At 39.3% G+C, this 27,399-nt stretch overlaps 1 protein-coding gene across 1 annotated transcript in view; it reads left to right on the top strand.

The window, feature by feature from the left end:
• ENTHD1 (ENTH domain containing 1) overlaps positions 1-25,692 on the top strand; it is a 99,319-nt gene extending 73,627 nt beyond the window's left edge. The window contains exons 6-7 of the mRNA XM_019945098.3: positions 12,005-12,403; positions 24,550-25,692. Coding sequence (XP_019800657.3) covers positions 12,005-12,403; positions 24,550-25,148 — 998 coding nt within the window. The 3' untranslated portion in view covers positions 25,149-25,692. The remainder of the gene's footprint in view (positions 1-12,004; positions 12,404-24,549) is intronic.
• Positions 25,693-27,399: the final 1,707 nt, after the last annotated feature.

Here is a 27,399-nt window from a genome sequence, read left to right on the forward strand (position 1 = left end):
CAGCGAGTGGGGGCTACTTTTCATTGCAGTGCACGGGCTTCTCATTGCAGTGGCTTCTCTTGTTGCGGAGCATGGGCTCTAGGCACACGGGCTTCAGTAGTTGTGGCACATGGGCTCAGTAGTTGTGGTTTACGGGCTCTAGAGAGCAGGCTCAGTAGCTGTGGCACAGGGGCTTAGTTGCTCTGCGGCATGTGGAATCTTCCTGGACTCATATATATATATATATATATATGCAGAGAGCTATAAGAACAAGGACCATCCCCCTTTGCTGGGGGGAGAGAAAAGGTACCTGTCATCAGGTATTCAGTAAGGTGTTTTCCAAAAGGACATAGATTATATAATACTTGAAGTTTTAATAGGTCAGGGTTTTGTGTATGCTTATTTTGAGTAATGGAGCACTCATGCTTCATGAGAAATAGCACTTCACTTGAATTCACAATTTAAATGATATTTAAAGGTTCGTTGCGGTATTGCAGACTTAGACATGATTTATACTCAGTACTGAGGTAAAAAAGTTTATTATTGGTCTGTACATCTAATGGGGAAAATGTTTGAGAACTGTAGTTCCTCACCTCATCGTCATCTTTCCACGGCACACCAGGTCTCTTGGTCTCAGATACCAAGAACCAGTGGGTACAAAGAGCATGCGTCGTGCTTGTGGTCTGTGAATACAGAAATTTCTGGGGAGAAGGGAGAGTACTGGTGTGTTCGGGTTCCAGTCTGCTTCCAGGCAGGGCCATGGTGGGGACTCCCTCGTAATGCCAGCTCTTTAGACTGTCCCAAAATACAGTACCTGTTTATTCGTTTACTGTGGGCCGGATACCATTTCAAACATCTCATATATTCAATTCATGTCAGAATTTAACGTCTGACCCAATTTAGCTTAATATTTTACTCTCCTGGAGTCACCTGTAGGGTTTTATTGTCATTACAAGATTTGGTTGGATGGTCACAAACACTTCAGGCACCTGCCCATCTTGGTCAGCCTAGAGTGTGCCCTGTAGCACGTGGAGACCTTAGCATGCCAGAGACCAGATCCACTTAAACTCTAGCCTAAAAAACAGAAAAATGGACATAGGTAATGATCACCAGCTTCCCGAAGACATTTCCAGCTTCAGTTTTGATAAGGATAATCTACTGAGGGAAATTATAGTTTTTATTATTGTTGGAACCATAACTATGGTGTAGAATTTAATAATGAGCATCCTGTATCTGCCTATTTTATAATCCATTCATTGTGATCCATTTTCGTGGCCTGAAAGTCTTCAGCCGTCCCACTTGAAGATTTTTAAAGAAAAGCACCTTAATTTTAAATGTGTCCATATTTTTCTGTGAGACACTAAACCATTATCTCAAATTTATATCAAAAGTAGTAAATATACTTCGCATATTTCATAGCTGTATTTTCCAAATATGTTTTCTTATGTTAATACTTGGATATAATATATACTACAGTTAAATATAATGATATACGATAAAAAATTCTTAGAACCTACAACTGTGTGTATATACACCCACACATACACATATGCACACACACATCATAGATCATATAGAGAGTATAGCTATTCACATATGCATACACACACATCATAGATCATATAGAGAGTATAGCTATTCTAACTGATTATGATTATTTGGGGCTTTATGTATATATTGTAAGGTAAATATAAAGATTTTCATGTCAAACATGTTATTTAACGTTCACATTAAATAACCATTTTAAATTAATGGCCTGTCTACTTTAAACCAATATATTAATGAGCAATTCAAATCACCCCTCCATGTTAATAATTTATAACTCTGGCCTCGTAGCAAAATGGCCTTATTATCTTTTTTTTTTTAACATCTTTATTGGAGTATAATTGCTTTACAATGGTGTGTTAGTTTCTGCTTTATAACAAAGTGAATCAGCTATACATATATCCCCATATCTCCTCCCTCTTGCATCTCCCTCCCACCCTCCCTATCCCACCCCTCTAGGGGGACACAAAGCACTGAGCTGATCTCCCTGTGCTATGCGGCTGCTTCCCACTGGCTATCTATTTTACATTTGGTAGTGTATATATGTCAATGCTACTCTCTCACTTGGTCCCAGCTTACCCTTCCCCCTCTCTGTGTCCTCAAGTCCATTCTCTACGTCTGCGTCTTTATTCCTGTCCTGCCCCTAGGTTCTTCGGAACCATTTTTTTTTTTTAGATTCCATATATATCTGTTAGCATATGGTATTTGTTTTCCTCTTTCTGACTTGCTTCACTCTGTTTGACAGACTCTAGGTCCAGCCACCTCACTACAAATAGCTCAGTTTTCTTTCTTTTTATGGCTGAGTAATATTCCATTGTATATATGCCTTATTATCTTCAGGTCCTATTTCCTTTGGTTAACATAATTACTAAAGTAGAAGCTCCTTCAGTTACAGTTTTAAACTACAGAAGGATGTATTTTGGCATCCACCTCTTGTCATGCATGCCCACTCTCTGCTTTGTAGCTGTAATTGGATACTGTGTATCAGACTAACAGGAGAACTGATCACAGCAATAGCTCTGCTGCAATATAACACCCATTATTAGATTCACAATATAATAGAATATAAAATAATTTGCAGTGATTATAGTACCTGAAACAAGGCAGTGGAATTCTTGAAAAATGAAAAAGTGTTACCAGTATGGGAATGTTCCTATCTGTAGGCAAAGTCTCTCAACTCAGAATTAAATCTGATGTTCTCTTTTAAAAATGATTTCATCATTGTCTCCGAACTAGCAAAAACATTTTCAGTACCTTCGACAGCATAGCTATTTCTCTTTTGTCCTTAGGCTCAAAGCGTGGAGGTGTGTTGGTGGTGGGTTTTTTTTTTTTCCTTGCTTCAGGCATTTCAGTGATAAGTCTGCATTTAAATATGCTGTCTGATGTCTTGCATAGGGAACAAGCTTCTTCCTAAAGATAACTGTCAAGAATATCCAAACCAGCTTTAATATGACTGACATTTCAAGGTCCTATTTTGCATTAATCAAGTATATTAGCAGGTGTAAATCACTGTACAATAAAGAGACGGGGTACAGTCTCATAATTTAATACTGGGCTTCCCATCCAGGAGTCTGCTGGATATATACTTGAGAATAAAGCTTTTTGACATTCAGGTTTAAATTGAAAGAAAATGAGAAACCAGAGAAAGCAAGCCAACCAGATTAATTCACTCTGTGCTCCTCTCTGCCTTTCCAGTGGAATTCAGAGAAATTCTCTCCCAGAGAAAGCTGGGAGGCCCTCACGAAACAAACCCTTTAGTGTTTACAGAGTATCCATTTATGCGCTTTGTGTTCAAACAAAAAGACATTTTGCTGTTCTCCATCAAATCCCCACAGGTTCTCCTGGGCTTCAGAAAATTCTCCATAAATGCTGTTCATTCTTTATATGAATCCAAGAAAAAATCTACGCCATATCCCTTCCTGGGAGAAGACAAACAGGCACAGATACACAGGCCAGCTTAACTCTGTCCCCCTCTGCAAGGCCCCGCATCCCTAAAGGCAGCCCCAGGGACAAATGGCCTGAACCCAGTCGCTTCACAGTTATGCACCATTACAACAACTGTGGTAAAGAAGTACTTGGTGCAGCTGGTTCTACCACACTCTTTAGTCCTTCTTTTACTCCCCTAAAAAGAGCATTGGTTTAGAATTCAGGAATCTGGGGTTCTAGTCCTACTTCTGCCCTTTAATCATTATGTGATCCTGGCAAGTCACCTAATCTCTGGAAGTCTCAGGTTGTCCTGTGTATCACGAAGGGACTGAATTAGAATGTCCTCTAAGACTTCTCCTGTCCTATAGTCAAGTTTCTTTTAGTGACTAGATCATCCAGATAATGATTCCTTGAACAAACATTTATCAAGTGACTGTTTAGATACTCCACCGGTCAGTTACAGGTTGAACAAGTTGAACAGGATGTGTGCCCTGAGCGGGTGTTCAGCCTCCAGGGGTGCCAGAGCTGTCAACAAGCTCTAACAGGTCGTCAACCACAGATTTGTTTATTGCTGATACCAGAGCTTATTGCCTGCCACATACTAATACGTAATAAATATTTGTCAAATGAATGAATAAAATTTGAAATAATAAGTGAAAATATGAATATTCACATTGTAGTATGCAAAAGCAAAGAAAAGAGGGATTCATTTTAACTTTGAGGATATAGAAAAGACTTTACAAAGGAGGTAGTATTTGAATTGAGTTTAGAAGAGTGAAATCGTTTTTGATAGAGAAGGGTAGGGATGAGGATATTCTGGACTGAGGGAAGAGCATGAGCAAAACCAGAGAGACGTGAAAGTGTATGTCCGCCTAATGGCCATCGCGCTGGAAGCTGGAGTCAGGTATAAAGAGGCACAAGAGCATTTCAGGCAGGAGGAACAGTGTGGGTGAAGACTTGGTGCCTGGAAGGAGCACGGTAAATGTGAAGAACCGGGAGAAGTTAAGCATAGCAGAATCATACGGTTTTAGGAAAAGTAGTACAAAACGAGACGAGAGGTAAATGGGGACTGATTTATGAAGAGCCTTGTAAACCATATTAAATAGTTTGAAGAAGTATTGGAAAGAAAATGATCAGATTTTCAGTTTGGAAATGTCACTCTGGCTGTGCTATGCCGATTGAACTGAGGGGACAGGGCGGGGAGACCTTTTAGAGGCTGTGGGAGCAGCTATGCTCCAAAATAACCTGTGTGACTGGGAGGTTCATGGTCATATTAATAGAGGTAGAACAAACACCCAAGGATGAGAAGGCTGGAGGGTAGTGAGACTGCCCTGTGCAGAGGCATGACTATGTATTTAGGGCTGAAACTCAGCAGAAGTCAGAGCTGAGAATTAAAATGTGTGAATTACTTGCTTACAGGTGATAGATCTCATCCTCCTTTAAGTATGGTAATAGATGACGTCGCCCTGGGGTATTGCAGAGGCAGAAAAGAAAGGGGCCAAGGATAGACTGTCTACATTTTAGAGGAAACAGAGCCAGGGAAGAACATTGAAAAGAATTGCTTAGTGAGATGGAGGAGCCAGCAGAGTTCAGCTGAAGCAACCACAGAGGAATGAGTTTCAAGGAGTGTCTTGAGATTTCAATTTCCTTCTTCCTCATCACTCCTGCCTGTCAGTCATGAGGCCCCCTGGCCCTGGCTCCTTCCTTTCCCTCCAGATTTCACTCCTCCCCTCTGCCACACACTTTGCTCTAGTACCACCGAATGATTTGTATCTGCCCTGCTTTCCCCCGCCCCACGCTGTCTGTAACCTTCATTGCTTTGCTGAGGTTGTCCCATCTACTTGGACACCCTTCCCATCTTTCTCATCTTGGTTGGCTTCTCCTCCTTTCAGCTCGGCTCAAACACTACCTCTTTCAGAAGACTTCCTTGAACCTCTTTGACGTATTTGTACCTCTAAACCTCACACAGTGCCTGAATGTGTAGTTTCGTGGTACTTGTTTTGGTATTAAATTAACCTTAGAATCTGAATTCCTCTGGTCTCCTGGTTGCTTTTCCTTATTTCTATTCTCTCCCAGCCCTAGAGAATTTAATTTAAAGATATAGCAATAATTTACCTAAAGTACTGTATCAGCCCGAATCCAGTAAAGAGACAAAACGGTGTACCAGTTATGGTTCTGGCAGCTTTACTGAAGTATAATTATCATACAATCAATGTAAATATTTAAAGTGTATAATTTGATAAGTTTTGACATATGTATATACCCATGAAATGACAACCACAATCAAGATAATACTCATCATCCCCCAAAGTTTCCTTGTGCCCTTGGCAATCCTTACACCTGCCCTTCCCTGCCTTGCCCCTTCCCTGTTCCTGTGTAATCACCAATCTACTTCCTGTCATTATAGATTTTATGGATTTTCTAGAATTTATATAAATGGATTTATACAGTAGGTGCTTTTTTGTCTGTCTTATTTCACTGTCTGGCCTAATTATTTTGAAGTTGTGTGCATCAATAATTCACTCATTTTTATTGTTGAGTGATATTTCATTGTATGGGTATACCATAATTTGTTTATCCGCTCACCTATTGAGGGACATTTGGGTTGTTTTCAGATTTTGTCTGTCAGAAGTCTTGGGAATTCCCTGGCGGTCCAGTGGTTAAGAATCCACGCTTCCAATGCAGAGGGTGCGGGTTTGATCCCTGGTCGGGGAACTAAGATCCCACGTGCCATGCGGCTCAGCCAGAAAATTAAAACAACAACAACAAAAAAACCCCAACCAACCAAACAGAAAAACATTCATGAAGAAGTCTTTGTGAGGACTTAAACTTTGTTTTCTATTGGCAAATACCTAGGAGTGGAATGCTGCGTCAGCCAAACTGTTTCCCAAAGTAATTGCACCCTCTTACATTCCCACCAGCAATGTGTGTTACTCTAACTAGTGTCCTGTGAATGATGAGGTCTCCCACTGGCTAGTGGATGCGTGAACTCCCCACCCGTGTGAGCTCTGAAGATCACACCTATTGTTCCTTTCAGGAGGCGCGTGCCCCGGCTTCAGGTAGCTTCCTCACCTGCCTGCACTGATCAGCAGATCTCCAGAGGTCTCTCTGGTACTCTGCCCTACACACTCCTATCATCTTGGCCTCCACAGATGCCCAGCTCCATCTCCTCAATTTGGATACTACTGCACTCCCCCTGGGTTCCCACTTCCTTCTCTGTGGCCTGGAAACTCTCTCCAGGCAGTACACTGGGAAAATTCTTAGGGCTCACCTTCTTTATTTCCTTCTTTCAGGATTCACTGTCCTGTATTGCCTGAAGTTCACAGTCTGGCAACACTGTTTCATTAATTTTGTCCAGTTTCTCAGTTGTTTTAAGCAGTAGGTTAAATCCAGTCTCTGTTCTATCTTAGCCAGAAGAGGAAGTCTAATCAGCACCAGTTATTTTAACAGAGTTTCTTCTTTGACCTATGGGCATTTGAAGTGTGTTTTTATTTATTTATTTTTTTGGCTGTGCCACACGGCTTGTGGGATCTTAGTTCCTTGACCAGGGATTGAACTCGCACCCTAGGCAGTGAAAGCGTGGAGTCCTAACCACTGGACCACCAGGGAATTCCCTGAAATGTGTTTTTAAATCTCCAAATATTGGGGAGTTTTTTCTGGGTATATTATTGTTTATTTCTAATTCAATTCCACTGGCCAGAGAAGCTAATATAAGATTTCAAGCTTGTAAAGTCTATTGAGATTCGTTTCATGGCTCAGCATATAGTTTATCTTGGTAAACATACCATGTAAACTTGCAAATTTACCAAAAAATGTGTATTCCGCAGTGGTTAGGTGTGGTGCTTTATAGATGTGATTAAGTCAAGATAGTTGATAGTGTTGTTTATGTCTTCTGTATCCTGAGATGTTGTGTATTCTGTCACTTGCTGAGAGAGGGGTATCAAAATTGACAACTGTGATTTGGTTGGATTTGTCTAATTCTCTCTTCAATTTTATCAGTTTTTGCTTCATTTAGTTTGAAACTCTGTTATACATCTACATACACATATTATATTTATATCTTCCAGATGATGGACTCTTTTGTCATTGTGAACTGTCCCTTTTATTCTCTAATAATACTCTTTGTCTTGAAGCCTGTTTTATCTGATCTTAATATAGCCACTCAGCTTTTTAATGCTTATTGTTACATGGTATGTCTTTTAAAATCCTTTTACTTTCAATTTACTTGTGACTTTGTTTTTAAACTGTGTCTCTTGTATATGGCATAGAATTGGATCTTGTTTTTTATCCAGTCTGGAAAATATGACTGAAAAAAACACTGGTATGGTTGGATTTAGGTCTACTATTTTATTTTCTGCTTTCCCATCTGTGTTTTGTTCCTCTTTTCTTTCCTTACTGCCTTCTTTTGGGCTAATTCAATACTTTTTAGAATTCAATTTTAATTTATCAATTGGATTTTTAGTTATACCTCTTTGTATTAATTTTAGTGGTTTCTCTAGGGATTAATTTATATATCCTGAACCTTGTGCAGTCCCATTGCATCACCACTTCGCATAAAATGTAAGAATCTTGCAACAATATAGGTCTAATTTACTACCCCATCATTTATGCCATAATTGTAGTATAAATTATATTTACATTTGTTGTACTACTTCACACTGTGTTATAATTTTTTAAAGTCACATATATTTTAAAGAAATTAAGAGAAAAAATAATATTCTATATTTACCTTAATATTTCCCATTTCTAGCACTCCTTATCCTTCCCAAAGATCCAGCTTCCCATCTGGTATAATAATTTTTCTTCAACCTGAAGTACTTCCTTTAGCATTTCTTGTTATAAAGGCCTGCTGGCCATTAATTCTCTTAGTTTTTGTTCATCTGAATATGTTTTTATTTTGCCTTCAATTTTAAAGGACATTATTGCTGAATATAGAATTCTGCATTGACAGTTTTTGTTTCCTCTCAGCACAATATATATGGGTGTATGTGTGTGTATGTGTGTGTGTGTGTGTGTATATATATATATATATAAAATAATCTGGTAATTAATACAGTTTATTGGCTTTTGCCCTTTTTTGTTTTACCTTTCCTACTCCCTGACTTGTGCTCTTGGGATCACCAGCCAAATCAACTACGTGCATCTAAGTCTTTTTTTCAGAGTCTGCTTTTGGGGGAACCCAAACTGAAACATGTTCAATTTACGTTATGTAAATCTGTATACAAATATACAAACACTTTCTTTTTTTTCCATGAAAAAGACCATTTGCTAAACAAATGTATTCTCTATATTCACTCATTTATTGAGAAGCTGCAGTCTCCTATACATTGTGAAATTGAACTGGTAACTTGTATTATTAGTTATTTTTATGTCTTTGGCACTTAGTGTGTATATGCATGCAAGTATGTATATATATGCTTTCCTTCTACCTATCTACTTATCTATCTCAATAAAATACACACTTGCTCTTAAGTTCATTGACAATTAGAACTATGACTTCTTCTTAAGTATGTCTCTAAAATCTAATAGAGTTCAGTGCAAACAGTAGGTGCTCAACAAGCGTTTCCTGATTGATCATTCTTATTTTTAGGCTTCACATACACTATGCATTGTTATACACAAAGTCAACATATAAAATTGATATTAGATAATTTACAAATTAAGGAATTATTAAAGTTAACAAATATTTGCACACCTCCTATAGGCAAAAGCATGGTGGAGGCTGTGAAGTCAGAATGCAGGAACATAATATGGTGTGTGATAGGGTCTATACAGCAAAGAATTCAGTGAAAAAATGAGTTTACAGAAATGAATACTATTTCATAGAAGGGAAGGATTAGGATTGAGTGATAGACATGACTGGAAATAGCTTCCAGAAATAGTAATTATTTGAGAAGGACCTTGAGGAATAGGTAGGATTTAAATAGACAGAGAACGGGGAGGGTGTTCCAGTGTTGGAGTACAGGGTAAGAAATCAATGGTAATAAAGCTAAAGAAAGATGAAATAACACGGAGAATGAGGATAAAGGGACCTGAATGAACATGGGGTGTGTGAGTAACCAAGAGAATGGCCTGACTGAGGGTTAGTTTCCTATTGAGTAACGATAGAAAATAAGCAATGAAGGGCCTTTAAACCCAAGGCTTGTAGACTGTCACTAAAACAAGAGGGAATTTTTGCAGGACTTTTTTAACGTGAACTATAAATAACTAAAGTAGAGATTGAATTGAAGAGGATCAGTTTGGCATGTTGCACAGAAAGAGCAAGGATGAAACACGGCTGATGGCATAGAAACCCAGTACAACTTGCTGTCTAGAACCTTCAGGCCTCTTTAGCTTTCCGTTTAAGTGAAGATTTTTCTCTTTTAGGTAATCTGTGCATTTAAAATCATTATTTTCCATTTGTCATCATGCTTTCTCTTTTAGATCATAGTATTTTATTCATTTTAAAAGGTTATCAGTTTTTTAAAAAGTCTAAGTAACCAGAAGATTGCATTCTGTTCTTTCTGGACTATTGAGAAAGGGGGCTGATAGAAACATAATGACTCCAGTCCGGTTTTTTTCGTTGAATTTTAATATTTTTTTTTTGTTCTTTTGTAATTTTAAACTTTTGTACTAAACTTTAAAATTATGGTTATACAGATGACTTTATACATCCCAATTCTGAGATTTAGATGGAGTGTTATTATGAATATTGTCATCAGAAAGTCATTGTCACTCTGAATTATCTTAGTTTACATATTGCTAAATTTCAAGATGCTTTCATTACTTATAGAAAGACTTTCCTCCTAAGAAAAATTAAAGTCAATGGAAAATATTTAACTAAAATTCACTTTTTAGGAATGCTTTTATGTCAATCTGGTGATGTACCCATGCACTTTGGGATACCATTGATCTCGTATTCTACTAAGAATATATTAATTTTTTAAAGAACGTTTATCAGCTAGGTATATAACTTGATCATATGCACATCAGGAATATTTTAGAAGTTATTAAGTAGTTAAACTATATTCAATTTAAAAAACAAAGGCATTACCTTTTTTTATTCTTGTGCTTCAGTTTGGCTTTTCACTCAACAAGCACTTATCAAACACATCCTATGGGAATGGCACTGTTGTGTGCTGCGGTACAAAGAAAACTCCTAGTAAGGTCTCCTCAAGGAGCCTGTTTTCAGGTAGGCAGCCAGACTTGTAGTTAACAAGATGAAGTGTTACAACTGCTCACAGGGCTCCAAACAGGATATGGTAAGATAAACAATAGTAGGATTAGGCGAGGAAAAAAAATCAGGGCAAGCTTTATAGAGAAGGTGAGAGTTGAATTGAGTTTTAAAAGATGAAAACGTTTGGAGATGAGAGGTCTGGGAAAAAATGGAATTCCTGATAGAGGTAATGATTTAGGTTTCTTGAACTGTCTGATTCTGTGGTGAACTAGCAGCACTTTTGCCCAGGTTAGCCTCCAACTGTGGATGAAAATGGAAAGGAAGGTTAGAGTCAAAGAGAATTTGTTTTTCTTTATAATAACTCAGAGCCTGCACGTGATGATAATAAGCATCTCACTGCACACTGTGAGGTATGTTGTGATGCACATTGTGATATGTAAACACGTGATAGCAACTTACTTAATTCCTGTTGCCTCCTCTCTTTTGGGAGCTCAAATGAGACAGTCTTCCTCTTGCCCTCTCTCAGTTTTCTTTCTTTCCATATCCAATTTCAGATGAAACTATCTGAGAGCAAGTCCCTAGCACTGACAGTGTTGATAACAATTTGCATCTAGAAACTTGGACCAGGCTCATAATTCATATTCAGTAATATTTCCATATCAGACCCACCCTAAATTCCAGATCCTCTCCATTCTTTCAATTCCTTCAATTTGTAATAAATATTATTTGTCTGTTGTATTCCAGGTACTTTGTCTGTTATATTCTAGGTACTTTGGTAATATTAATGAATAAAAGGGACAAAGATCCCTGACCTGATGGAACTTACATTTTAGTAATCATCACAACTGCTCTGGAAAATTGCTTTTTTTCTCCCACAGAGACTTATCATGAAAATTAGGTTGCTATCTAAGAGAGTGATTTTCTTTTATGGGCTTTGTATAGACACTGGGGTGGGAAGACATTTTTTATTTCTGGGGAAAAAGGCTTTTTTGTAGCTGGGGGTTCTGTAAGGCTAGACCAGTATGATGTGGCATATTTTCTCTAGTTTATCTTGTAAGAGATGAAGGTTTGAAGGCACTAAAAATATAGTGGTTTCAGAGACAGATAAGTGGGTGAAGGGAGAAATATTTAAAGACAAGTTATTTGAAGCTTTCCTTGACTTGGCTTCAGTGAGGAGAAAGAGAGAGAAGACAGCCACCAAATGACTAGTGCATCAATTATAGCTTGGGTATACTTTATACAGACAGAATAGAAACATAGTAAGAAAGTAGAAACGACTAAATAGGAGAGAATTCTGTTATGGCATAAAAAAATCCAATTATTAAAAATGCAGTAAATTTGAAATAGAGTATTTTCAGTTTTATTTTTTGTTTACAGTTCTTATTTGTTACTTCACAGATGCTGTGCCTGTTCCCTCAGAAGAAGGCCCATCTCTGCAGACAAGTGTGAGTTTCGACAAGAAATCAGACAGTACCATTACAAATACTGTAATAGAAAACCCTCTGCAAATGTCTCTAGAAAAGCAGCCAGCTGCAAAAAGTTTTGAAACATTGACAACTTTACCAGCATTTTGGCCATCTAGCAAAGAAGAGTTCATCAACCCTAATTTAAGGATATCAAAGTCGGATTCTACTTTCTATAACCAGGGCTCTGTGGAGACACTCTCTGTCTCTCCCTCATTCAAAACACTTGACCCAGTGAAACAGACTGTAATAATCAGTAAGGACCATCAGAAACGAACAGAATCCGGCCTGGTTCAGATGGAGGATGAAAACCTCAAGACCTTAACCACATGGGGTGAGTCTACAAAAGACCTCTTTTGAAGTACTCTTCTTTTACTTTTCTCTGCTTTCTGTCTCCTGTTTTTGTTCCCTCGTTTTACTCTCCATCCGTTGGTATTAAGAGACGAACTTGAGCTGGGGAAGTCCCCTTTTATTAAAGGGCTAATAGCAGTTCATCTTTGTGGATTACAAGTGCTTGATTGAAGCACACGTTCTGAACAGTTTTGATGCAGAACAAATTAGAAAGAACTAGCATTAAAGAAGAGCTTCCTGTTAAACATTTAGGCTAGTTATTAAAAAACTATATGAAAAAAATTGTTTAGTATGTATATCAGTATGTATACACACACACACACACACACACACACACATATATGGGAACACATGCATATGTGTGTGTGTGTTTTCCCTTTTTTAAAAGAGTTGTGTACTGATTCCAAAAACAGGTGGAGAATCTCTTCCTTTTCTGTCTTACAAAACATTAAGAGGGTTGCAGTATTCTTCAGACTGGATTATAAAGGATAAAGCCAGTTGAGATTCCAGGTCGTTGGCCATCAGATATTAAATCCTACATTTTTATAATTTCTTCTGTAAAGTTAATTAGTAAAAGAATAACTTGTTTGCTGGTGCATTTTTCAAAGACTAAGTAGTTTGTTCTTATATATGATAATGCTAATTAACTCATATAAATATAAAGTTTTTAATATAAATCTTATAAACTGCCTCAAATTCAGGTCACAAGTACAATATAAATACAAACAATGGAAGCCAAAATGTTGAGGTTAAAGAAATTTATCTTGGTGCTAGTAAGGCCAGTGAATAACAAAAGACTCTTCTTACTGCTCTTTCCAGAATGTTTTGAATTGAGTAGCCTAAAAATAAGACTAATTCTTAGTTTTGTCACCAGATCAACTTTTCTGCTGAGACTGCTGATGGAGAACCCAGTTAGTACTGGTTATGATGGCCGTGTTAGTTTATGTGCATGGCTGTCCCCTGGGAAGTTATTTTGATTCATTTCTTTCACAAATACCACAAAAAGAAAATTGAAAATAAATTTTGGTCACTGCTTGTGTATCAAGTACATTTAATTATAAAAATTAGCAAGAAGTTCCTCTAAAACCAGTTAACAAGGAAGACTTCTTCTCCTACTTAAAATGAAGTAGATAACATTAGTCTAATCCTCCGCCAAAAATGCTGGTTAAAGCTGGAAAACTATTAGAAGTCATCGTAAAACAACCAAGGTAGAAAACACATGATGGGTCAGGATCCTAGGAAAAAGGATTGTGATATTGTGATATAATAAGAAATATATATTTGGTCTTCATCACTGATTCCTGGCACAGAGCTCCTGAAACCCTTGTAATTTCCTGAGTGATAGGAGAGAGAGGAGCATCTTTTGTTATTCATAATAAGCCCTTTCAAGCCCACCCCTGACCTGTGGGGAGAGGAGAGGGGGTGGATGCTGAGTTAATCATCAGGGGACAGTGATTTGGTCAGTCATGCCTCCGTATTGGAACTTCTATAAAAACCCTAAACAACGGGGTTTAGAGTGCTTCCTGGTTGGGGAACACATAAGGGTTCTGGGAGGATGGCACACCTGGAGAAGACACGGCAGCTCTGTGCCCCTATCCCATACCTTGCCCTATGCATTTCTTCCATTTGGCTGTTTCCTTATAAACCAGTAATAGTAAGTAAAGCATGTTCCTGAGTTTTGCGAGCCATTCTAGCAAATTATCAAACCCAAGGAGGGGACCATGGGATCCTTCAACTTACAGTCAACAGATCAGGAATAGAGGAGGCCTGAATTTGCAATTGGCATCTGAAATGGGGGGCAGTCTTGAGGGTTTAAGCCCTTAATCTCTGGGGTCTGCACTAACTCTGGGTAGTTAGTGTCAGAATTGAATTAAATTGTAGGACACCCAATTGGGTGTCCACAGAGCACAGGAGAAATCCTTCGTGTGGAAAGCCCACACGTTTGGTGTCAGAAGTGATGTGAGAAGAGTAGGAAACTCACCACATTTAGTTGGTCCCACCTTCACCTCAGTTTTCCCTGCTTACATCATTTGCTTATTAGCAGAGCAGGATGATAGAAGCTGAGGGAAAATTAGAGGCCTGGGCTTTCCACAGTCTCACTGAGCTTGGGAGGTAGGGTTGGAGTTTTGGACTTCCAAGGTGTCAGGGACTCAAGGGGCCAATATTCCAGAGGGGAGGGAATCACAGAGAAAAAGTCCATAAGTCTTTGTGTAATTTCTTACTGTTACATTTGCCTGCTGCTAAACTGCTCATGTTCTGGATAAGATGCGAAGAAACGAAATGGGAAGCAGCCAACCGTTCAGCCAACCTAAATGGGAAGAGGCTGACGAGCTAATCAGAGATTCTCATAATCTTGTGGCACTGAGACAGAGGTTGGAGTTCAGGATATGCCAGATTGCAGGGGCTCTGGTAAATACTCTGTGCTTTCAGCTGGGCTCTCTAACAGGCTACACCCTAAGCATCAGAAGTACACTCTAGGAGTAAGGACAAGCCAGAAATAGAACAGCCCTCCCAAATGCTGAAACCGAACTTCAACTACAGCAAAGTGTCTGGAAGACAATGAAATCCTTTCTTGAGAGCTGCTACAATTTTTCATGCATAATGTTTGGCATTCAACAAAAAATTACCAGGCATACCAGGAAATGACCAAATGACCGGAAATACAGGAGAAAACAGACAACAGAAAGAGACTCACAAATAATTGAGATCCTGAAGTTATAAGATAGGTACTTTAAAATAATTATGATTAATATAATCAAGAAAACAGAGGAAAAGATGGGGATTTCATCAGAATAGAATACTACTCTCTATAAAAAAAGAATCAAGTGAATTCATGAATTCCAAAGCTGAAAAATATAGTAACTGAAATTAATACCTTGAGGGTACTTACTGTTCAGTGCACATGGCCTGAGATGTCAAAAGAGAGAGTTCAGCACTGGCAGAGAAGCTGAAAATTTATGAGGGAAACCCTGAAAGGGAGGGAGACTCAGATGGAGTCTCAGATTCCATTTATAAACTCTGCCCAAATCCTTGACTGACTGCTAAACTGTATGTGTAAGGGAAGACCCCAGTGACTCGTTGAAAAAAAAAAGAACACTGGAAATTATAAATATGTGGGTAAATATAAAATACTATATATTTTTTTAATTCTAATTTGAAAAGTAACATACAACTCTTTAAAGCAAAAAAATTTAATACTGTATTTTGGGTTTTAAAACTTATGTAAATGTAATTACATCACAGCATAGCACAAAGAATGGCTGAATTGCATAGTTGTTAATGGCACAGGTTCTGGAGTCAGACTGCCTGGGTTCATAATCTCAGCTCAACCACTAATTGTGTGACCTTAGGCAAGGCCCTTGACCTCTCTGCATGTCAGTATCTCCATCTATAGGACAGAAGTCATGATGGCACTGCCACATGGAACACAGAGGCCGTTATAGGAAAGGATTCGAGGTGAGAGAAAGGAGACAAGAGCCGGTGGGTGAGGTAGGGGGAGAGATCCCAAGATGGAGCATGATGTGGGGAAGGCAGACAAGAATCCAGACCAGAAGGAGAGTCCCCTCATGCTGCGGGCCTGTAAGGAAAGAGGAGAAAGGCTGTACCAGATGTGAGGGAAGGGTTTTGTTGTTTTTAATAATTTAGATGCGTTGAGCCTTCGTGGGCCACACTCTATGTGTCGTGGCCTCAGTATCTTATTGTCTGAGGTCACCTACCAAGCCCGAGGGTTTGGAGTGGCAAAAGGGCTGTGAGGAGGCTGGAGATGTAGAACAGCCCATCTAGAGAGTGGAGGAGGGAGCTGATAAGACACTGAGAAGATGGAGGAGGCGTAATTTGTAGTCCAGATTTGCAGCCGCCTGTGCTTTTCTCCTGTAGTGCTGAGCATCCCAGGGATAGGAACGAAGAGGGTAGATATTTAAATTGAAATAGGATTAGGACAGGGATTGGGGAGCTGCAGCCTCTTGGTCCACAGCCTGTTTTTGTAAATAAAGTTTTATTGGAAAACAGCCACACTACTCAGCTCGCATATTGTCTTTGGCTGCTTTTGTGCTACATCAGCAGAGCTGAGTAGTTCAAACAGAGACTGTATGTACCACAAAGCCTATAAGATTTACTCTCTGGTCCTTTATATAAAAGGTTTGCTGACTCCTGAATTAGGAATTAGTAGCAGGTAAGGCAGAAGATGCGTTGGCAAGGGGGTAGCTAGAAAATGGCTGAAGTGATGGATCCTGGGATTCTAGACTGGACAAGAAAGGAGCCAGAACTGGGAGGCACTGATAGACAGAAAACAGAAGGATCGTTGCATCTATTGTCTCAATGAGGCCAAAGTGTAGATGTATTAAAAGGAATGTAAAAGGAATCTAAAAGGCTGGAAGTAATTGAGAAGAAAAGTAATCTTGGAAAACAAGATTTCAGAGTAGGGCAGTTGTCAGTGATGATATATTCTAGGGAGTACTCAGAGGAATGGCTGAAGGTCATTGTGGTTGAGGAATTCAAGAAATGATGAGGCTAGGATGGATGGCTAGTCTCAGATGATGGAGGATAAAGAAGATAGTACCTATTTCCTGGTTTTCTTTTAAGAAATATTTGTTTACATGAAGGCTCCAGGTCTGATGTTATAAACTCTTTGGAGATAATGAGCTGGGCAAATTAAAAAATACTTGCACACTCGTATTTTAGCAATTCGCAAATATCAGGGAGGCTGTTGAGGCAGCCACCTAATACACTTCAGTGTCTTTACTGAATGAGAGGGATGGATTTGCTGCAGCGACCTCCTTTGGCCCTTTGATGATAAATAACTGTTCCTAGAACAGCCCATTCCTTCTGCTCCTCTGTTTATTTGGAGCTCAGACTATTGTTTTAGGTCGTTAGTTTATCATGCACGCTAAAAAGGAAGCAGGAGCTAGTAAGTACTTAGAAGCCAGGTCTGGTGGCAGGCAGCTTTCATTATCGTCTCATAAACCACAGTTAGGGTAAGTGTGTTAGACGCATTGGATTTTACTTTCTAATTTGTGGGAGGAAAAGAAAAATCTATACATTCTCATGTTGGGATAGTTGTGAGCATTCTCACTGGCTTCGTCCTTTCTTTCTGTCTCATCGGTTCCGTTTTCTTACTCTGAATTTCAGCAGTAGTTGTTCTTTGTAGCTGTGTTTCAGTTCACCTTTGCTGGGGAAAGAAACCAAACATGACACACACACAAAAGACTCATTAACCATACCTTTTTCTTTTGGGCTATAAAAGCCTTCAGAGCTAGAACAATTAACAATTTCCCTAACAAATGGGGAAAATGATAGAAAACAGTTCTGCAGACCATCTCAGCTAACTCTGAGCTACTGGTCAGGCTGATTCAGAAGCACCGTGCAGAGCAGAGCATTGAAGGGAGAGGGGAGTCTTAGCACCTGCCGGGGAAGTCACAGCACACATGCTCCCTGTACGCCAGACACAGCCCGACAATGCTTCCAGCTGTGCAGCCCGTGCCTGCTTTTGTACAGACAAAAAGACACACTGATTTGATTTTTTTAATTTAGTGAACCAAACTTATACTTCATAGGTAAGTGAGTAAACTCACCTTTAATCCAGTAATCCAATTTTCCTAATACAAATGTAGCGTAAGTGATTTATAATCACTTATAATGAGGCAGACTTATTAGCATTTCTCTATGTTACTCCTAAATCTGGTTCTTTTGTGTAGCTTATTTATAGTAATGGCATTAAAAATAAAATTTGAAATATTACATTAAAAAAATTGAGATCTAATTCATGTACCATAAAATGCACCGTTTTAAAATGGACAATTTAGTGGTTTTCAGTATATTCTTAGAGTTGTACAGCCATCACTACTGATTCCAGAACGTTTCCATGACCCTCAAAAGTCCTGTACAGGGACTTCCCTGGCGGCGCAGTGGTTAAGAATCACCTGCCAAGGCAGGGCACATGGGTTTGAGCCCTGGTCCGGGAATACCCCACATGCCACGGAGCAACTAAGCCCGTGCGCCACAACTCCTGACCCTGCGCTCTAGAGCCCGCAAGCCACAGCTACTGAACCCTCATGCCACAACTACTGAAGCCCGCGTGCCTAGAGCCCATACCGCAACAAGAGAGGCCACCGTGATGAGAAGCCTGCACACCGCAACAAAGAGTAGCCCCTGCTCGCCGCAACTAGAGAAAGCCTGCGAGCAGCAACGAAGACCCAACACAGCCAAAAACTCAATCAATCAATTAATTAATTAATTAAAAAAAAAAAGTCCTGTACACATGTGCGGTCACTCCCAGTCCCCCTCACCCCAGCCCCTGGCAACCACTATCTACTTTCTGTCTCTCTGGATTTGTCTATTCTGGACATTTCATATGATGGAGTCATGCAATATGTGGCCTTCTGTGACTGATTTCTTTCATTGAGCATCATGTTTTCAAGGTTTATCCATGTTGTAACAAATCAGTACTTCATTCCTTTTTATGGCTGAATAATATTCCAATGTATAGATAAACACATTTTATTTATCCCTTCATCAGTTGATGGACATTTGAGTTGTTTCCACTTTTTTGGCTGTTACGAAGATTTTTGTAAATGTCTCATTTTTTTAACCATAGAACAAAATCAGAATAGTTTAATTCACGTGTGTAGGTAACTTGACAGCCATTATATATCAGTGAGGAAGACTGAAAGAGATGAATTGGAGAATGAAAAAAAAAAATCCCTCTGTTGTACAGTGAACTGTTTAGTTGACCAAAGACCTGCTGCTAGCAGAAAAATTTCCATTTACTGCTAAAGAGAGTTTTTAAATATTTCCAGAAGTGTATTTGTCATTTTCCTTTTGCAGCCCAGTACTTCCAAATGCTTTTTAAGTTTAAAATTGTAATATGATAATTAACAGACCCAATGTTATTCGTGAGTATAAAAAGTTAGAGATAACACATCAGCATTTGGAATAATTTTGTCAGTGCTATATTCAAGTGAGTGCAGCATTCATTAGCATGCATGTATCACACAGTGAGATTTTTATAACCAGCCATTTACAGCAGCTTATTTGCAATATTCTCTGCATTTCAGCTCTGGGGGGTGGACTGTATGAAGAGGATGCTTGTGAACAAATAACCTCCTTAGTGAGCCAGAGAAGGGTCACTAAACAGGCAGGGAGATGCACCCTGAAGCGCAGTGTGCAGTGTCTGGTACAGCTGCAGCGTGTTTGGAAACAAAAGTAAATTGGCCTGCAGCAATTAGAGATGAAGTGGCTTTTTATGAGCAAAAGGATCCTGTAGCCTATGAATCAAAGCTGCAGAACTGTAAACAGTGAGAAGCTATTTACTCAGCAGTTGTAGCTACGAAGCAGAAGAAAGGTGGGCATACAGTAAAAAGCAGTGATTCTCAAACCTGAGCATGCAACAGAAACGCAGGTTTGTTAAAACTCCTGAGCCCAACCTACCCTCGCAAGTGTCTGATTCAGTTGGTCCGGGGTGGGGCCCAAGAAGTTCATCTCTAACAAATAACCAGGTGATGTTGCTGCTGCTCCTGGTTCAGGAATCACACTCTGAGAAACGCTACACATAAAGTGGAATACCAGATACTCATCACGTCATACACGTGTGACTATCATAACTGTGTTGTCTTAAATATAAAACATTATATTAATATTTGACTCAAATATTATTTTCTTCCTGGCCTTCTTAAATGTTCCTTATGAAATCATTCTTCCTGACCAGAGTGAATTATTTCTAGAATAGTTTCTTAGTACTCTTAATATATGTGTTTTGGGTCCTAGAATCTTAGAATCTCACCAAGGATATATAGTTCTGTCACATGATGTGTTGATCTTGCCTGAAACATTCCTGCCAAATGGTCATTCAGGCTGTGCATGAGCTCCATGAGTACCAAGAAACTCACCACTTCCCAAAGCAGCTCATTTCATGTGTGGAAAACCATGACTATTAAAAAGTTGTCTTTTTTAAATTGGGCTGAAATCTCTTTTCCTATTACTTTCACCTGTTAACCCCAGTTCCAACTTGTGCACAATATGAGAAAAGGGAGATAAATATTACTAAGATGTTGTGACTATTTTCCCATAACCAAATATAGCCTCTTACCCTTTGTCCTCCTATCCCTTTTTGAATAAAGATGTGCATATCCATCAACCATTCCTTATGTATCTTTATATAAGGAATGGTTGTCATATTCCCTCATCATCCTGGTTGCCTGCCTTCTCAATTTTATATCCAGAATTTAACATAATTCTCTAATACTGTAAAAATAATTATAATATAGTAGAATGGTGTGGACTTAGAGCTTAGTGGGTTAGATTATATGGTTTAACATCAGAGACTAGAATTTGAGTCTCATCTCTGCCCCTTTTTAGTCCTGTGATCTTGGGAAAGTTTATTTGCCTCTTTGAGATACCTTTGCCTCATGTTTTAAATGGGGTTATAGGGACTTCGCTGGTGGTGCAGTGGTTAAGCATCCGCCTGCCAATGCAGGGGACACAGGTTCAAGCCCTGGTCCGGGAAGATCCCACATGCCACGGAGCAGCTGAGCCCGTGCGCCACAATTGCCGAGCCTGCACTCTGGAGTCTGAGAGCCACTACTACTGAGCCCACGTGCCACAACTCCTGAAGCCTGCACGCCTGGAGCCCATGCTCCGCAACAAGAGAAGCCACCGCAATGAGAAGCCCGTGCACTGCAGCGAGGAGTGGCCCCCGCTCACCGCAACTAGAGAAAGCCCGTGTGCAGCGTGCAGCAACGAAGACCCAACACGCCAAAAATAAATTTATTTAAAAATAAAATAAAATAAATGGGGCTTCCCTGGTGGCGCAGTAGTTGAGAGTCCACCTGCCGATGCAGGGGATGTGAGTTCGTGTCCCCGTCCGGGAGGATGCCACATGCCACGGAGCGGCTGGGCCCGTGAGCCATGGCCACTGAGCCTGCACGTCTGGAGCCTGTGCTCCGCAGCGGGAGAGGCCACAGCAGTGAGAGGCCCGCGTACTGCAAAAAATAAAAATAATAAATAAAAATAAAATCAATGGGGTTATAAAGCCTACTCCACATGTTGTTATTGGAGTGTGGTGCTGAATAAAGAGAATTAGAAAATAGTTATTTGAAAAGCAATTTAAATCCTTAGACTTTTCCTCCGTGCCAAACAGATGAACAGTTGCCCTGAATATTCACCCACTCTCACAACCTCTGGCAGAAGTCTGGAGGTTTGTTTTCTGGAGAAGGTGGGTGGAGGGTCTCTGAAATGAGAGATGCTAGGTAGAGTTAAGCGTGCAGGTCCTATAACAAACACTACAGGATTAAGTGACCACATGCAAACCAAATGCTGAATGCTGAGAACCCCATCTCCTTTCCCTGCTAGACTCCCAGCACACTGAGAGCCAGATCTTTACCTTCTAGGCAGGAGAGAGAAACTGTTCTCACAAGAACCTATAACCCTCAGGGGAAAGAACCAAAGATACTGACATTAGTCGTTCCCCAACAGATGACCCACTGAAATGACTATACACTGAAGCTCAGTGTTGACCAGTCTCACACTTACACTCAGAGCTTCCAATCAACTTTGTAATTTTTCACTCTTAATCATAAGCAGACAGCAAGGTGTTCCAGACATCTGAAAGAAACTTCTAACGTGGAACATTGAAACAAGGGATAAGAGAATATGTGGCACCCATGAAACAAAAACAGGGTGGTACAAAAAGAATTTCTGAGAACCCCTAAATAATAGCTCTTGGAAATTAAAAATATAATAGCAGAAATTGACAACTCAGTGGTAGGATTGAAAGCTAAAGTTGACAAAACTCTCTGAGGAAGTAGAGCACAAAGACAAATGTAGGGAAGATGGGAGACAAGATTAGAGGACTAGTCCAGGAGACCTAACACCCGGACTAGTTAGAGGTTCAGAAAAAGAACACAGAGAAAACAGAGAGGAGAAAATAAATTATTAAAGCAGTAAAGAAGAGTTTCTAAAGCTGAAGGAAATGAGTTCCTGATTAAAAGTCAGTTGACTTTCAGTTGACCTCAATGAAGTCACCCTTGGGGCACACAGAGAAGCCTCCAAACACGGTGGACAAAGAGGAAATTCCATGAAACTTCAGAGATAAAACCGTTACATATAGTTATGTACAATGAATGGAGTGACTCCCACTCCAGAGCAGCAACACTGGAAGCAAGAAGACGGTGGAATTCTGCCTTCACAATTCTGAAAGAAAGGATTTCTGGCCCAGAATTTTATGCCTAACCAAATATCATTAAGCCTAAAAGTAGAACACAGACATTTTCAGACACGCGAGTTCTCAAAATTTTACTTCTTGCGCATCCTTTTTCAGTGAACTAATGGAGAACGTGCTACTCCAGCACGAGAGTAGACCAAGAAAAAGAGAAAGACCTGGGATATAGAAAACAGGAGGATGGCGAAGGGACATGTCAGATGACAGCTGTGAGTGGAGCTCAGAGTGTCGCTGTGTGACTCAGAACACAGATATGCTGAGGCATTCGTCATTGGCATGCCCATTGCCACATACCCTCTTTTTAATCCAAGGATAGAATGTCTGGATAGGCCTGACCTAGAGTCCTAAGTGTGCTTGTCCTGTCTTGACCGTGTGTGCGTGAAGTTCCTACTTTCCTTTTTGTGTCCTGCTGCTGCATCAGCTGAGAATACTCATTTCACCCCCCAAAAGTTTTGTGATGGGAATTCTTTCCTGAGAACTGGAGATAGGCCTCAGAGAGCTTTGAAGCAGAAAACAGAAGCTGCCTGCCCTGGCCACGTGTTCTACAGGAGGTCCAGTTTGGTTTAGAGGGACATGAATATGTAAAATAAAATTACTATAGAAAGATAAGTGCTAAATGGCAAGCATTAATTCCCCTTTTCTATGACTTATAGTGAATACATTTGTTTTGTTTTGTTTTTTAAGTAACAAGCACAGAGTTAGTTACAAAGACTTCAGCACTGGAATTTGCCAATTTTTACCACCTAAGACATAAGTGAATGTAAATAGACATTCCAAGGAGACAAGAAAAAGTTCTGTGCCCAAGAAAGTTTGGAAAACACTTGAATAAATTACAGGTGGCCCTGGAACAACATGGGTTTGAACTGCATGGGTCTACTTACACATGATTTTTTTCAATAAGCATGTAGTACAGTACCACAGGATCTGAGGTTGATTGAACCTGCTGATTCAGAACCTCGGGTATGGAGGGCCAACTGTAAAGTTATACAGGGATTTTCAAATGTGCAGAGGGCCAGCGCCCCTAACCCCCATGTTGTTCAAGGGCCAGCTGTACTGTCGATTTCTCAGAACCTTAAATATGCTAACGGACATTGTTAATCCCCTAACGGGAGGCACAGTATGCAATTGGCTAGTCTTGACTTTGAAGCCCTGTTCTCACAAAACATCTTTTTACATCTTAAGGAACACAGTGTTCCCCAGAACAGTTTGGGAAATAATGATTTGGAGTGAAGTGTGAAAGAAGAGATTTAATATGATTTTGCCTGAAGGGAAGTTTAAAACGTTATCAGATTTTTAATTTTATGGAAAATAGGCTTAGAATGCTTTTGATTTTACTTACAGTTTCTTGGTGGAAAAAAAAAATTATATACATGTGCTGAAGTGTCCTGGATCTCAGATGGGTTGGACTCAGTCTTGACTATATTTGACCATTAAGAGAAAAAGATTAGTTTTATAACTGTGGGGTACTTGTAGTTGGTTGTTCATTTTGCCATAATATTTTCTGTCAAAAAAAAAAAAATGAAGGAATCTAAGTTACAGGTTTCTCACACTTTCTACTTTAAATGTCAACTTAAAATGCTGGCAGTGAGTAGAATACCGTGTAATACTTTACTTTTCTGCTGTCTCTGATAAGTGTAGTGTAAAAATATATTGGGCAACGTTTGAGAGTCAAGATGAATATTGATATTCCTATTTTAGTTTCATTTCCGTGGAATTATTGACACATAAACACAGCTTCAGATTTTCTCTATTTCTTGCTTTGGGTTTATTTGGGCTTATTATGACTATTTAACATATAAAATTCTAAGTAATTTATTTAAGTTGAGACCAGATAGGATTTTACATTGTAAAATTATTTTAGCTATTACTGTCATTTGTATGTTGCCTAATCTTTGTCTGTCATTTATACATTTTAGTTTCAACTGCCTCTAAGGGGGCATCCTCCTTTTCTACTTTATCCGTGTCATCTCCTGATTCAGCCTCTCCAAAGAAGTCTGTTCATCTCTCACCCCCAATTTTGGCCGGACCTTCCTTCTGGAGTTTGTCCCATCAACAATCTTCGCCTGCCTCTGTTAAAGATAAGACAGCCAGGGTTCATCACCCTTTTGCTCCTAGGGGCCCACTGTCCTCTGATGAAGAGGAAAATGACCACCTCAACCTACTGGAAATTCTTCCAGACAACTCTGATTCTGCCAAAAAGAAGACAAGTCCTATTTCTAGCAGTAATTGGGTAGCATTTTCCACCCAAAATGTAGACCATTTCACCTCTATGTCCTGTTCTAGTTTTCAGGCAACCAAAGACCTGCCTAGGGAGCCTGAAACAAATGATTCCACTAACGTTCTTCTAAGGGAGGTGAAAAATGCAATAGTTAAATTACATGAAGATCTGAGCATGGTGATACAAGAACTTAATGTCATCAATAACCATCTGGTAAGCATGAGTGGGAATAGTCCCCAAATAAACAAGTCTCTGCAGTCTCCCCAGTATTCTGAGGGGTGCTCACATCGAGTCTAACAATCTCAATAGCCATTTTTTTTTATAGAACTCATGTGGTGTCACTTCCCAAGGACTAAGAAATTAACCTTTTATAGTTTCTCATTACTATGGCAAAAATATGTTGTTGGTTTGATTTTTCCTTGTCAGGTTTATTAAACAAGTATATTTCAAACCAATAAATTCATTTGGGTGGTTTATTTTTTACAGAGAGAAAGAATCACCTTTGATCATATTTTCAGATTTAGATATTAGTTCATTTGAAACTGAAGAGAATTTCATTCTTCCACGATCTGTACTTTACCTCAAAATACATTGAGCACTAGTGAAAGTTGTGGTCAGACTTCAAACTGCAAATGACTGTTCTAGAGCTTTTGGATAAATTGGTAGTAAGAAGCCCTTCATCTTCCATCTGTATGGAGATTCATTGTTCACAAACCTTTGCCTTGATTTAGAAGAACTGAGTCTGGAGTGTACATTTCACATGTTCTAATGTCAAGTTTCAGGTTCTGCAAACCAAGGGCCAGAAATCTTTCCCTTCTTGCAAATGCCACTGTTGGTTGAGAGTTAAGTTGAGACAAGTAGGACATGGAACAGGTGGTTTGTTGTTGTTGTTGTTAATGTATATTGCAAAGTGAATTTAAATGTGTACTCTTTTTCTTGTACTTTGGAAAATAAATTTGGTGTTTTTCATCTTACATGTATCTTTTAAATTCTTTAAGACTGCCTTTCAAGTGGAAATGTCTCAATTATTTATAGGGGAAATGCTCTGGTTTTGGGATTACAGACCGTTGTTTCTCAATCCTGCTGCAGATTAGAGTTACCAGAGGACTTCCCTGGCAGTCCAGTGGTTAAGACTGCGTGCTTCCACTGCAGGGCGAGTGGCCAGGGAACTAAGATTCCTCATGCCAAGCAGTGCAGCCAAAAAGAAAATAGAAAAAAAAAAAGTGGTAGAGTCACCAGAGAAGCTTTCGTTTCATTTCATATTTATTTGAAAGAATAGTGTAAAGGGCTCCATGTACCTGTCACTCAGTTTCAACAATTACTAACCAAAGGGCAAAATAATATCTGATAATTTTGAAGAAGTATGAGACATTTAAAAAGTATTCTAATGCCCTGGGTGCCACTCCCAAATCAAAACTGATTTTCATCATGCAAACTCGGTTAGGAACTAGAGGGGACTGTTAGTGCAGGGACATGGGATGAGACAGGTAAGCCAATCAGAAGGCTGTTGAAGTTAGCCAGGTAAGAGCTGATGTGGCTCAAACCAGGGTGAGCATAGTAAAGGAAAGTGAGAAGTGATTCGTTTAGGGATTTGCTGATGGGTTGTATAAAATATATGAGAGAAAGAGAGGAGTCAAAGATGAACACAAGGTATTGGACTAAGCAACTAAAATTCAGGATGAAGTTGCCATCAACTGAGATGAGGAAAGTTGAAGACAGAAAAAAAATTGAGGCATCCATTTTGTTAAATATCAGATATCTATTAGATAACCAATTAAAGATATCAAGTAAACAGTTGGATATGAGAGTGAGTTTGAGAGACAGGTCTAGATTGGAATGGAGGCTGAGAGTTAGTAGTTGATTTTTATTGAGAGCTATGAGACTGGATGAAATCACCAAAGGAGTCAGTGTGAAAGTGGAAAAGAGTTGAAGGCCTGAGCCCTGGGGCATTCTAACATGAGATCAGGAAGAAGTTGGGGAACCAATGAAGGAGCTGAGAAAGAGCCACCACTGAAGTAAGAACAAAAAAAATACAGTGTGTAGTATTTGGAATCCAAGAGGGTTTTTCTATTCTTGGCCCTTTTGTCTTCTGTATGCATTACAGAATCATCTTGTCAAGTTCTTTCCAAAGCCCTATTAGATTTTGAACAAAGTTACATTAAGTCTATTAATCAATTTGGGGGAATTTTTAAAAATTTAATCTTCTAATCCAGGAACATGTTATATCTCTATGTCCATATAAATGTTCTCCTAATGTTTTTCGATAGGCTCATTATTTCCCCCACATAGGGCTTCTATTTCTTTTTTAAAGACCTAATTCTTTGTTCTTGACACTTTTATGCTATTGTGAGTGCTACCATTTGGCTAATTTACCATTTTTAAATTTTAGAATAGTTGATAAAAATGTTCAGTGTACAGTTGTACATTGCACATCCATATAGCCTTTATTCAGATTCACCAGTTTTTAACATGTTGCCATGTTTGCTTTATCTCCCTCTGCTGCTAAACACATGTATGTCTGTATACACATTATGTAGGTAGACACACA

The sequence above is a fragment of the Tursiops truncatus genome, chromosome 11 (assembly GCF_011762595.2).
Source record: "Tursiops truncatus isolate mTurTru1 chromosome 11, mTurTru1.mat.Y, whole genome shotgun sequence".
In the NCBI taxonomy this organism is placed as follows: domain Eukaryota; kingdom Metazoa; phylum Chordata; class Mammalia; order Artiodactyla; family Delphinidae; genus Tursiops; species Tursiops truncatus.